Source organism: Microtus pennsylvanicus, chromosome 2, assembly GCF_037038515.1.
Source record: "Microtus pennsylvanicus isolate mMicPen1 chromosome 2, mMicPen1.hap1, whole genome shotgun sequence".
Taxonomy (NCBI): Eukaryota; Metazoa; Chordata; class Mammalia; order Rodentia; family Cricetidae; genus Microtus; species Microtus pennsylvanicus.
The window spans coordinates 130,943,942-130,957,980 of record NC_134580.1 but is presented as its reverse complement, the minus strand read 5'-3'; the positions used below and the strand labels follow the sequence as shown (position 1 = coordinate 130,957,980).

At 44.0% G+C, this 14,039-nt stretch overlaps 1 protein-coding gene across 2 annotated transcripts in view; it reads left to right on the top strand.

The window, feature by feature from the left end:
• Window positions 1-14,039, top strand: part of Trpc4ap (transient receptor potential cation channel subfamily C member 4 associated protein) — a 74,017-nt gene that overhangs the window by 24,259 nt on the left and 35,719 nt on the right. For both annotated transcript variants that reach the window (XM_075962672.1, XM_075962671.1), the window contains exons 4-7: window positions 128-185; window positions 2,266-2,321; window positions 7,661-7,789; window positions 13,555-13,762. In XM_075962672.1, coding sequence (XP_075818787.1) covers window positions 128-185; window positions 2,266-2,321; window positions 7,661-7,789; window positions 13,555-13,762 — 451 coding nt within the window. The remainder of the gene's footprint in view (window positions 1-127; window positions 186-2,265; window positions 2,322-7,660; window positions 7,790-13,554; window positions 13,763-14,039) is intronic.

Genomic DNA, 14,039 nt, shown 5'->3' with positions numbered 1-14,039 from the left:
CAAGAGGGTTCGTGACAGCTCCTTGGACCACAGATGTTCATAGGAAAAATTGATTCGTGAATTGTGCTTTGAATTAATTTTGAAGATTTTTTATTTTTTATTTATTTTTTTATTTTTTTGTTTTCAGCTTCTCATAGAAATTCTTATGAGGCCTACAATCTCTATCCGGGGACAGAAACTAAAAAGTAAGTATGCTTGTTAGGCGCCTGTCCTTGTCCCAGTGTGCCAGCATGGTGGCTGTTGTCGGGAGTTGTTGTCTTTTTTTGCGACATGAGAACCTAACTTCCAGTCAGCTCTAGAACTTACTTTGTCCCAGGACAAGCAATGCACTGCATTAATTATATATTTGTTGGAAATAGATAAATGAAAAAGAAAAAGAAGTTCAGTCATTGCCAGAGTCATATATGGTAAAAGTCAGTGTTTGCGTAATTCATAATTATCTAAGTTGGGTGATAGGTTTAGCTGTTGTATTATTCTCACAACTTGCATGTGTGACAGGCGCTCTTTTTTAGGGTTCAGTATTTAGTTTTCAAAAATTCTACCTTAAAGGTGCAGTTCACTCTGCCTTTAAAAGCCTGAGATCACTTCAGTTAACATCTGTGTGTGTGTTGTGTATGTGTGTGTCTCTAATATACATACACATTTTAAATTTACACCCACATTAGTGGGGTGTAGTACTGTGTGCAGCCCTATTTGTGTATACAGTGGTAATTAGAGAATTCATATTCTTTTTTTTGGTGGGGCAAGAGTGAGGCAGGCTGCCTGAGGATGATCTGAAATTCCTGACCCTTCTGCCTCCACTGTCCCAAGTACTAGTGTTGCAGGCTTGTATCACCATATCCTGGTCTCATACTCATTTTGAGCATCTCAGTTTTGTACTCTGATAGTAAGTAGAATCTTTTAATGCAGTGGTTCTCAACTGTCCTAATGCTGCAACCCTTTAATACAGTTCCTCATGTGGTGACCCAACCGTAAAATTACTTCATTGCTACTTCATAACTAATTTTGCTGGTGTTATGAATTGAATAGTAATTTAAATATCTGATATGCACTATCTCTGATATGCAACCCCTGTGAAAGGGTCATTTGACAACTCCTCCCGCCCCCGGGGTTGTGATCCACAGGTTGAGATCCCCTGATTTAATGACCTGTTGGTCACTCTTGGTTTCTCCCGCTCCCCATAGATTTGTGGGTCCCACGAGGAGTGGGGCTTCCCTTCCTCTTTTGCTTGCAACTCCATCTAAGCTGAGTAGTCAGCAAACTCTTGATGAGTGCACGAATCTACTCCTTTTGGAAATGGAAAGTTGGGAACTACTGAAATAATTCTGATTCGTTCTACTTTAAATTCATTGATTAACTAAGCTTGCAAGGCAAATTTGTTGAGAGGTAGCAATGAGGGACACCACATACGTACATAGCCAAGAGTAGATGAGCAACCAATCTGTCTGGCTAGGCTAGTCTGACTGACAGGGCCACTCTTTGGGATCTTGAGAGAGATTTGGATGTTAGAGTTTATGGCAATGAGGAAATGAACGGAAACTGGTTTTAAAAATCAGGGCAACACCAGATTAAGCACTCTACCATACTGAGCTTATCAACTCTGGGTTTGGGGCTCATAAAATTAAGTTCCTTTTTGTGCTACTGTCTTGTTCTGCTCATTAATATAGTTGAGTTCTTTATTTATTGGAACCGATAGTATATCAGACATTAGAGTCCACTTTCCTAATACAGATAACTGTAACAAGGAAACCTAAACCCAGTTGGCAAGTCTGAGGTAGAAGTGATGCCCATGTTTTCTGCTGGCAGACTTTTCAATGAGAAGAATTTGGTCAGGAATCTTACACTCTGAATTCCAGTTGTTCTGATTTTGTTTTGTGTTTTTTTTTTTTTTTTTTTTTTTTTGTTTCTTTTGTTGTTTTTTGAGACAGGGTTTCTCTGTGTAGCTTTGGAGCCTCTCTTGGAATTTGCTCTGTAGACTATACTGGCCTTGAACTCACAGAGATCTGCCTGCCTCTGCCTCCCCAGTGCTGGGATTAAAGGTGTCCACCACCACTGCATGGTGGTTTTGATTTTGAAAATTGACCTTGAGTCTTTTTCTGGTGCCCTGTGGTGTGAAGTGCTCATGAACACGAGCGACTGCGCAGTGCTTTGCCTCCCCAGTGCTGGGACTGCAGGCCCCCAGCACACACCCAGCTAGAACATTTCTTATGTTCCAGAAGAGTGCTACTGTTACAGAGAAGAATAATGCTCCTCCTTCCCTTTCAGTAAGTGATGAGATGTCGAAGGACTGCTTGAGCATCCTGTACAACACCTGTGTCTGTGTGAGTATTTCCTCTGTATCGTGCCCACGTATCTCCTCCTCCATCTTTACTGGTGAGGCGGGAATGCTTGAGTGGGGTGGCAGACAAGAGAGCTGCCTTCAGTTATTTAAGGGAATTGCCCTTATTTTCTGTGTACCTAAGAATCCGTACCAGCAGGTAGAAATAATGGAGAGACCAGATTTTGTAGCACTTAATTAGAGCTAAAGCTACCTTGACAGGCCCCGAACTCCATAGCCAGCCAGCACCCCTCACCTCAGGTGTCCAAGCAGAAACTGACCACTACTTGTTAAAGGCTGACAAATGTTGGCAGTGTCCATATCATTTAAAATAAGTTTAAGTCTATTCTTCCTGTCCCTTCATTTTCCTACTGGAAAACAAGAGTCAGAGGTCCTGCCATATATTTATTTATTGACTATGGCAGTCTGTGGGATCGGCCACAGTGTCTAGAAGAGTGGGGAATAAAGGAAGTCATGGAGAAAGAAAGCTGAGCACTTACTGTTGGAAGTTGATTTTTGTGCCCTGAGCCTGACCTACAAAGTGTGAGATCATAGGTGTGAATGCACTTTGTAAGCAGTATGTAAATGTTGGTTTTTAAAAGCGAAGTGCTGACTTTAGGAACCTAGGGTAAACTTACTTGTCACAGTGCACGGCAGAGCACGCTAAGTGTCACAGTGCACGGCAGAGCACACTAAGTGTCACAGTGCACGGCAGAGAACACTAAGTGTCACAGTGCACGGCAGAGCACACTAAGTGTCAGTGCACGGCAGAGCACGCTAAGTGTCACAGTGCACGGCAGAGCACACTAAGTGTCACAGTGCACGGCAGAGCACACTAAGTGTCACAGTGCACGGCAGAACACACTAAGTGTCAGTGCACGGCAGAGCACACTAAGTGTCACAGTGCACGGCAGAGCACACTAAGTGTCACAGTGCACGGCAGAGCACGCTAAGTGTCAGTGCACGGCAGAACACACTAAGTGTCACAGTGCACGGCAGAGCACGCTAAGTGTCACAGTGCACGGCAGAGCACGCTAAGTGTCACAGTGCACGGCAGAACACACTAAGTGTCACAGTGCACGGCAGAGCACACTAAGTGTCAGTGCACGGCAGAGCACGCTAAGTGTCACAGTGCACGGCAGAGCACGCTAAGTGTCACAGTGCACGGCAGAACACACTAAGTGTCACAGTGCACGGCAGAGCACACTGTCACAGTGCACGGCAGAGAACACTAAGTGTCACAGTGCACGGCAGAGAACACTAAGTGTCACAGTGCACGGCAGAGCACACTAAGTGTCAGTGCACGGCAGAGCACGCTAAGTGTCACAGTGCACGGCAGAGCACGCTAAGTGTCACAGTGCACGGCAGAACACACTAAGTGTCACAGTGCACGGCAGAGAACACTAAGTGTCACAGTGCACGGCAGAGCACACTAAGTGTCAGTGCACGGCAGAGCACGCTAAGTGTCACAGTGCACGGCAGAGCACGCTAAGTGTCACAGTGCACGGCAGAACACACTAAGTGTCACAGTGCACGGCAGAGCACGCTAAGTGTCACAGTGCACGGCAGAGCACACTAAGTGTCACAGTGCACGGCAGAGAACACTAAGTGTCACAGTGCACGGCAGAGCACGCTAAGTGTCACAGTGCACGGCAGAGCACACTAAGTGTCACAGTGCACGGCAGAGAACACTAAGTGTCACAGTGCACGGCAGAGCACACTAAGTGTCACAGTGCACGGCAGAGAACACTAAGTGTCACAGTGCACGGCAGAGCACGCTAAGTGTCACAGTGCACGGCAGAACACACTAAGTGTCACAGTGCACGGCACAGCACGCTAAGTGTCACAGTGCACGGCAGAGCACACTAAGTGTCACAGTGCACGGCAGAACACACTAAGTGTCACAGTGCACGGCAGAGCACACTAAGTGTCAGTGCACGGCAGAACACACTAAGTGTCACAGTGCACGGCAGAGCACGCTAAGTGTCACAGTGCACGGCAGAGCACACTAAGTGTCACAGTGCACGGCAGAGCACACTAAGTGTCAGTGCACGGCAGAACACACTAAGTGTCACAGTGCACGGCAGAGCACGCTAAGTGTCACAGTGCACGGCAGAGCACACTAAGTGTCACAGTGCACGGCAGAGCACGCTAAGTGTCACAGTGCACGGCAGAGCACGCTAAGTGTCACAGTGCACGGCAGAGCATGCTAAGTGTCACAGTGCACGGCAGAGCACACTAAGTGTCACAGTGCACGGCAGAGCACACTAAGTGTCACAGTGCACGGCAGAGCACGCTAAGTGTCACAGTGCACGGCAGAGCACACTAAGTGTCACAGTGCACGGCAGAGCACACTAAGTGTCACAGTGCACGGCAGAGCACGCTAAGTGTCACAGTGCACGGCAGAGCACACTAAGTGCTGCTGTGGAAATGAGACCTCTGTCGTGGTGGCGAAAGGAACATTTAACTCTGTTTTTTGTCTTATTCTAAAGAAGGTTTTGGGGAATACTGCTAAGACCACAGACTGAGAAGTAGATAAGAAAGAAAAGGTAAAAGAAGGGTGGGCACATAATACACAGAAACTGGGCTGACAGAAAGTGCAGGTCATAGTTGTGTGTGTACTGTAGGGAGTTCCAGCTTCTTAGTCTAAGGCCAGCACAGGTAGTGAGCTGTTGGACCGACGGTGCACACCAGTATCTGTGATGGTGAAGTGCTGTCGGTTATTGTGTGTTTCCTTAGAGCCATTTTAATAAGAAAAATAATTATGTTGATACTATATTTTATTTAACACATCTAGTAAAAATATTATCATTCCAATCAGTTTTTAAGATATTTTACTTTTTTTATACCAAGCTTTCGGGATCCAGTATGGTTCACACCTAGAGTGTGTCTGCTTTTCAGGTGCTCAGTAGCCATTTTGTTACAGCTGCTAGCACAGAACAGCACAGGCAGGTCTGTAATACAAAAGGATGATTGTTAAGAACATTCAACTGTTTTTGCAGCTAAAGTTAATAATATTTTTACAAAAAAAAACAACAACAAAAGACAGAATGGAAGAGAGTGACACCGTAATTGTCAAGTTTTCTACAAGAATGTTTTAAAATTGTGACCTAATATTGATCAGAGACATTCTAGTAAGACAGTTCAGTTTTAAAAACTTTAGGCTACAGAGATGGCTCATCTGGTAAACTGCTTCCCACATGAGCATAAGGACCCCAATTTGATGCCATGGAACAGAGGAGGATGTGGTAGTGGATGCCTGTAATCGCAGTGCTGAGAGGGCAGAGGCAGGTAGGTACCCAGGCCTCACTGGCCAGCCTAGAGAGACTTAGTATATTTTTATCAGTCTCTTTATTTTGAAGATTAAATTCAATTGACACATTTATTTCACTGATTATGAAGTTCTCTTAGCTTGGAGTACCAACGCACCAGTTTCAATTCCGAACTCTCTTGAGTTACTTGCTAGCTAGTCCTTCTATTCCTTTATTGCCCCTTGTTCTTTATTCTAGCCTTTAAATATCGCCCATGAGCTAGGTCCACTCTAGATAGCAGAGGTGTGAAGATAGAATACCTCTATTCCATCAGTCAGTGGGTGGAGGTCACGTTTGGTGAAGGATGTGGGCAGGTGTAGACCACATGCTTTGATGCTTCAGAGGAAGAGGAGTGCATGCATTTAGAGTGATTCGGGGCAATTCCACAGAGAAGGGATCATCTGGATGAGTTGGTAGGCTTGCTTTCCTGCTCCCATCCTTGACAATAATTTATGAATAACAAAGCATATATGTAATTTTATATATACTTATATATGTTTTATATATATATATACACACACACAAGGTATGTGTGTGTGTGTGTGTGTGTGTGTATAGAAGTTAGAGAAGAGTTCATTGGGAGTAATTCTTTCCTTCCACTCTTCCACTGATGGGTTCAAGAATCAAATTCAGATTGAGTTTGGTGCCAGGTACCTTTACCCATCAAGATATTTTGCTGGCCCCAAGCATATTCTTGACTAAAGAAAATGTCAACCGTAGATAAGATACAGAGTGTTAATCACATGTGATCCATTAAGCAAATTAAACAACTACCAGAAATTTGCTACAAATAATTTCAGATTTCTGTATGCTGCTTTGTGTAGAAGTCACATTTCCTTTTTTTTTTTTCTTTTTTGGTTTTTCGAGACAGGGTTTCCCTGCAGCTTTGGAGCATGTCCTGGAACTAGCTCTTGTAGACCAGCCTCTAATTCGCAGAGATCCACCTGCTTCTGCCTCTCAGTGCTGGGATTAAAGGCGTGCGCTACCACTGCCTGGCTAGAAAACACATTTCATGGCAAACTTTTTTATTCTACAAAAGGCAAAAAGAATAGCTACATTATTTTCTTAATGGTTTCCCCATAATGTAGGCCAAGTGTACTCGAGTTACACATTCTCTACTAGCAGAGCTCGTCTTGTTCCTGTGCTCTGAGTGGCTGTGACAGATAGGACTTTTGTGGGTAGTGTATCCTTCAAGGGAAGAACAAAGAGGTAGAATTAGGAACCCCTGTATGCTTCAGTGTTAACAGCCAGCTGTCACTCAGCCTGACCTGACCTGGGTAAGCCTCTGGGAGATTGTCCCTGACAGATACTGTGCGCCTGTTTGAAGGACCCTTGAGTGTCAGTTAGAAGAGTGAGTTAACATATAGCAAAGGAAACTAAGCCTGTTACTCCAAGATCACTTTGGCCCCCAGATGTGGCTGAGTGTTTCCTGTGCTCTCACTGGCATCCTCCCAGACTCTGGAGCTCACCGTGCACAGGCGAAGAAAGGGAGATCCAGAGTGAGAAGTGATTGGCTCAGGGTCACCTAGATAGAAGTAGAGTTTAGTTTTGACCCTCAAAATTCATATTTTAGACCACGAGTTCGTTCAGATTGAGCCTGGCCTGCAGAAGCCTTGCGCAGCACTGTTCTGAAGCATCACCACCTCACGCATCCTCACTGTGGAGCTTGATTATGCTCTAGGGGGCATTGCTCACATCAGTCCATGGGCTTTTGTCTACATGATGCTGGTTGGATAAGTGGAGCCATTAGGGGCTTAGACTTCATGAGCTAGCTGAAGCTGTTCATTGCCTTATCCTTTTTTTTTTTTTTTCATTCTTAGCTCCAAAGCGGGCTCTCCCTGTCGTGTGGTCTGAGGGCCAAGAGTTCTTTTTTACACCTATTACCCACTGTACACACGACTTCCTATATTTCTTGCCTCATGCTAGTTTTTCAGGATGGGATTGCTTCTGCATCTGCAATGGTGCTTTGCTCTTCATATTTTGTGTTGTGGGTCACAAGCTATTCTGCCCTTTCTCCCTTTCCATGTGACAGACGGAAGGAGTGACAAAGCGTTTGGCAGAGAAGAATGATTTTGTGATCTTCCTGTTTACACTGATGACAAGTAAGAAGACATTCTTACAAACAGCAACACTCATTGAAGATATTTTGGGTGTTAAAAAGGTGAGCTGTGTTCTCCCGCTTTGGGACAGTCTCAGGTACTGGATTGTAGAGCCCGTCTAACGACTAGTCAGGGCTCCTTTAAAAGAAGCTCTTTCCCACCCCAGTGTTAAAGTATTTGTTCTTAGGTAGGTTCAGATATAAAAATAGGTTGTATTCCTTAATGCCTATGGGTCTTTATGGTTGTGAAACAAATACGTATATAAAGTGAAGTCAAACAGAGTATGAAACACAACACTTCACATTGATTTGGTGAATTTTTAGTGCTCCTTGCTAAGATTAAATTGCTTCTCACTAACTGTAGTTGTACAAGTTCTTTTTAGTATGCTTTTTTTTTTTTTGTTGTTGTTGTTGTTATATGCACTGGGACTGCTCACAGAGCGGCTTTCTGTGGTTGAATGCTGGGAAACCCTTTTCACTAGTTTTGTTCCCTCTAGTGGTAATATTTGGCCTTTGCCTTTTACATCTACCTTTATATTTTTCTATCAGCCTCAAAGGTGGTTAACTGCCTTGACCATGAGATAACAGTGGGCAGTATAAGCCCTGCCATTCTGCTTCCTTCCTTCTTTCCTTCCTTCCTTCTTTCCTTCTTTCCTTCCTTCCTTCCTTCCTTCCTTTTTTGCTGTTTATTTTTTGTTGTTGTTGTTTTGATACAGGGTTTCTCTCTGTAGCCCTGGCTGTCCTGGAACTCTGTAGACTAGGGTGGTTTCAAACTCACAGAGATCCACCTGCTTCTGCTTCCTAAGTGCTGGGATTAAAGGTGTGTGCCACCACCGCCCAGCTGGGTTTTGTTGTTGTTGTTTTTTAATTAAAGTGGTACTAGGAGTTGTGCTTAGGGTCTTACACATTCTAGGCAAGCGTTCCGTTGCTGAACTCTTATCCCATGTTTGAGGTTATCTGGGCGAGAGTGAGACTTTGTCTCAAAAAACAGCGACTAAAAGTTGAAAGCATTAAAGTCTCATCGGAAACGCATAGACTTCCAAAACTACAGCTGTGTACATTCTGCTGGAATTTTGGCTAACTTGTTAGGATCTGGAGTTTCCTTCCTGTGTCCTCTCCGCTCTTCACTGCCGCTGCCTGGCAGATTTCTTCTCATTGCTGTAGAGTCCATAAGGTTGCTGTTGCTGAAAAGAGGGTACCCCCACACACTGTCACACAGTTTTCACCTCTGTTTTCTGCAGGGCTTGCCTGTTATTGCCCAGGCAAAACATCACAAGTGACCCATTGTCTGTGGGAACACATTCTCAGTGTGTACAGGCCCCAGACAGTCCCTTTGTGCTCTTTGATAAAATGCTTTTGTTATGTCCCAAGATTCTGACAGCGTGTGAGAATGGCTGTCAGTGCAGGAACTCCATGCCCCCTGGCAGTCTCAGAGTAGGAGACAGTGATTGCTCCTTCCCAACTTGGTCCACCTAGTGCTTCATGCCTTCTTGTGCCTGTCTGTGTTATCAAATTGGTGATCGGTTCTACTACACTTTGTAGGTGCCTTGGTGTAATGTACAAAACTAATGTGGAAACTTGAGCCACTGGCTGGGAAAAGGTACCTGCATTCATACAACAAAGGATTAGCTGGGTGGTGGTGGTGGTGCACACCTTTAATCCCAGCACTCGGGAGGCAGAGGTGGGCGGTTCTCTGAGTTCAAGGCCAGCCTGGTCTACTAAATGAGTTCGAGGACTGAGAAACCTGTCTTGAAAAATAAACAAACAAAAAACCCAAAGGATTAATTTCATAATTCATCAAAAATTCCTACAAATCAGCACAAAGAAGACAATGGCTTAGTTAACTAATGAGCAAAGTTATAAACAGACATTTCACAAAGGAGAAACAGATGAGCCACGAGTAAATGTTTGGCTTCATTGATAAGTGGGAAATGCAGCTCTTATACTGTGTGAGGTGAGAGAGCAGATCCTGATGAATATACGGTGGAAACTCTTAGCAGAATGAACTTACCTATTTATTTTGTTCTTGAATGTGTATTTGTACGTGCTGTGTGCACAGCACTCAGAAGCACTGCCCCAAAGGCTAGGCCTCAGTGTTTTACTGTGGGTGGGCTGTTTGTGACTTGTGCCTAAGCATACTTGTGGGTAAATGAGTCTTAAAAATGAAAACATGCAGCCAGAGAGATGGCCTCACAGTGTAGGCACCTGCCATCATGCCTGGCAGCCTGAGTTCAGTCCTGCGAAACACATAGTGGAAGAAGAGAACCAATGTCTGCGGCTTGTCCTCTGCCCTCCTTTTGTGCTCTGGCACACGCCCACCACTGTGTGTGTGTACATATGTACATATACACACAAGAAATACACACACATGTACACTGTTGTGGGATATTTGTACACTGTGTGAAGGTGTATTGCTGTGATTGCTGTAATAAAAAGTTGAACGGCCAATAGCTAGGCAGGAGGTGTAAGTGGGACTTCCAGGCACAGAGAGGAAGTAGGAAGAAGAATCTAGTCATGGTGAGGAGAGTGAGGAGACACAGAGGAAGATCAGCCATACATGACAGAATACAGATTAATAGAAATGAGTTGATTTAAGTTATAAGAGCTAGTTAAAAACAAGCCTAAACTAAGGTCAAGCGTTCAAAATTAGTAAGTGTCCATGTCATTATCTGTTTGCTGGCAGCCCAAAGAAAAATCTGACTACAGCACACCATATAGATATATCTCTGCATACATGCATACTCACCCATACATATATACATAAATACCACATACACACATATACAAATACACATGTACACACACTCATTCACACATGCACACTCTCCTACATACACACACAATTAAATAAAATACAATTAGAAAACTATTTTAAAGGAAACAAAAATGCTAGGTGCTAGGGAGGGAATGGCTTGGTGGATAAAACAGAGTAAAAATGTGAGGACTGGAGTTTGAATCCCCCAACACCCCCATAAAAACCAAGTGGTCGGTGGCCCATGTGTAATCCTACTTCCTAGAAAGTTCAGACAAGGGATCCTGGACAAAGCTGGGTAGCTAAACAAGGCAAATAGGCAAGCCCCATATTTCAGTAAACAAGATCTAGTAACATCAGCCTCTGGCCAGCATGTATACCATCCAGCATGTACACACATGTGAATATGTGTACACATACATGCAAAAAAAAATGAGAACACTAGAATAAACCCTGAAGGTCTGTCAGTTAGATGAAACAGATCCAAGTGTGTCATGGAAGAATATTGTTTGAAGATGTTCTCCCCCCCCCCCCCATGCATTTTTATTTTGTTGCAATGGAAAGCACATGTCTTACTGGTCAATCAGAATTCTTTAGTAGCTACTGCCCTAGGAAAACTTTTCTGTGGGCATCAAGCAACAAAACTTAGGGTGCCCCTGTTTCAGAGTAGAAGACTGAAAGCAAGCCTGTGACCCATGTCTCGTCACACACTGAAATACAATAAAGCATTAGACAGACTGGTGCTGTGGGTCAGAGCACAGCTGAAGAGGGAGTGACTAGAGATAAAGCCAGCCACAGCGCACTGGAGGCCACCTATCATTTTCATAAAATTCAAACAAAACTTTTTAATGACAAAGTAATTCATAGCAGTGGTGACCTCACAGAGGCAGAGATATGATAGGGAAGCTCAAACAGTGAAAAAGCCCAGTATGTTTTATAACATGTATCAAATGTTAAATTTAAAAAATTAGTGAAGCTGAGTGTAATGTAACCTTTATTCTAGGGAGGCTGAGGCAGGGGGATTACTAGAAGTCTAAGTCCAGCCTAGGCTATAGCATGAGTTTTAAACTAGCCTAAGTGATAGTGGGATACCCCATCTTATAACCAACAACAATAAAAAGTGGGTGTGGGATGGTGGGACCTAGTTTGGACTCACACCTCAGCTGGTCAGGGCTGGAAGGATGGAGAAGCTGAGAGTCAGCCACTGAGTTAGATGGACTGGGGATCGGAGGAGCGGAGAGAGTGTCTCATGGTAACAGTAGTAGCCAGCATGGGTGTGTACTGACTGGGGAGGGGACAGGCCCCTGTTCCCACCCAAGTGCTTCCTTCTTAACAAGCCGCTGTCCTTCATCACCACGTCCAGGGATCATTTGCTTTTTAGTGCAGTTCCTGAGCTCCTTGCCACCCAGTGCCATGCATTAGGACTCTAAAGAAAAGTCAAGGTCTAGTGTTGGATTGCTTGGGAAGTAGATGCAAAAGAAATAATTAAAAGTTTCCGTGCAGTGTTAGAGAAATAGCCAGTCTAGTAGAAGTAGATGGGTGGGATGAGAGGACAGGTGCCGTGTGTAGACAGACTCACACAGCACGGCCCGAGTGACTGCCCTCAGGGCAGATAGCAACGTGGAGTTTGAGAGAGCCACAGAGACAGACTGGGTGGGATGAAACTCAGACTTTTTATACTTTTCTTCCACGAGTTACCAAGGAGTCCCAGATGAACCATCTTTAGCAGGATGTTCCTAGTTCCCTAAAGATCTCTTCAAGGTTTCACCACCTTTCAGTAGCTCGTCCCTGAGAGCCTAGTTCTCCGTGTATGAACCTGTGTGAGACTGAAATCATACAGCTGCAAAAAGAAGGGAAATTCCTTTACACATCTGTTAAAAGTTGAAGTGAACATTAATTTTAAAATGTTGGAAGTGTGTCTGATAAAGTGAAGAAGGTAAGTTCTATACTGTGCACATGTCCACAAGGACCACTGTACTGATGCTCACTGCAGCAGTCAGTGGTAGTAAGGAGTTTAGGGAGCAAAACACCATGTCGTAAAGCAGTGGGAAAGAACTGAATTAGAGCCGCTTGGTGGAAGTTCTGTATAGATTTCAGTGTGGAATCACAAGCAAGGTCTGGTATAGTCACGTCACATGCCCAGCAGTGTTGTGGAGATTATTGGAAGTATTTATGAGGACTGAAAACTACCTGGGAACAGTAAACACAAGTTCAAAATAATGGTTACCTCTGGAAAATGAAAGGGGATTGTAACTGTAGGACTGTGCAGATGCCTTTAGCTATGTTTGAAAAGTTTTATTTCTTTTTAAAAAATTAATCCAGGCACCAGTGGTGGCACATGCCTTTAATCCCAGCACTTGGGAGGCAGAGGCAGGTGGATTTCTGTGTATTCAAGGCCAGCCTGGTCTACAGGGCTAGCCAGGGCTACACAGGGCTACACAGAGCAGCCCTGTCCCCAAAAAAGAAAAACAAAACAAAAAACAAGAACAAAAAACTAATCTAGAAATAGGGACTAAAACTCAACTATCAGATGCTTGCCTAGCATGTACAAAGCCCTGGGTTTGATCCCAGCACCACAATCAGCTGTGCACAGGGGGTGCACACCTGTAATTCCAGCACTCGAGGTGGAAACAGAAGAATAAGAAACTCAAATTCATCCTCAGCCGCACAGTTTAAGGCTAGCCTGGGCTACATAGAACCTATCTCAAAAAAAAAATTCTATAGGGAGAATAGTGATTTGTGATTTATAAAACTTGAGTGGTAGGTTTTTTAGAGGGAACAGAATGTGCTGCCAGTGGAAACAGTTGTGCTTGCAGGGTAAATGTAACCTCCACACTAGCTGAGATAGGTGAGTCCCATTCTTGTTAATAACTATCTGGGAACGTAAACACAAGTTCAAAATAATGGCAAGAGGAGAGATTGCAGAAGTTAACTGAGGTTGCACAGCTGAGGTCTGCAGAGCTGGGATTTGAACCCAAGTGGTCTCACTGTTGAGCCCTGAGGAGGAATGCAAGGAGGATGCATACAGCTTCGTGAGGAATTGAGCATGGGGGTTGTTTATTTGTGTCTTCTATAGGAAATGATTCGGCTAGATGAAGTTCCTAATCTGAGTTCCTTAGTATCCAATTTCGATCAGCAGCAGCTTGCTAACTTCTGCCGGATTCTGGCTGTCACCATTTCAGAGATGGACACAGGAAATGACGACAAACACACACTTCTTGCCAAAAATGCTCAGCAGAAGAAGAGCTTGAGCTTGGGGCCTTCTGCAGCTGAAATCAACCAAGGTAAAGCATTCTCAACAATTCTAGATTGTATTTGAGACCCTTCTTAAATCACCTGGCTCTTAATACCTGTATGTAATCAGTGTGTTAGGGTTTCTGGGGCCCATTTGGAGGATGTACATTTTATATGTACGTTTTTTGGTTTTTTGTTTGTTTGTTTTATATTTCAGGACAAAGTTCAGTAGCTTTAATCAGGTTTCTTAATGGATCTAGAAGTTCAGAAAAAAAAACACTGTCTAATTAGAATTACAAATGTTTTAACCCCTGTTATAGACATAGT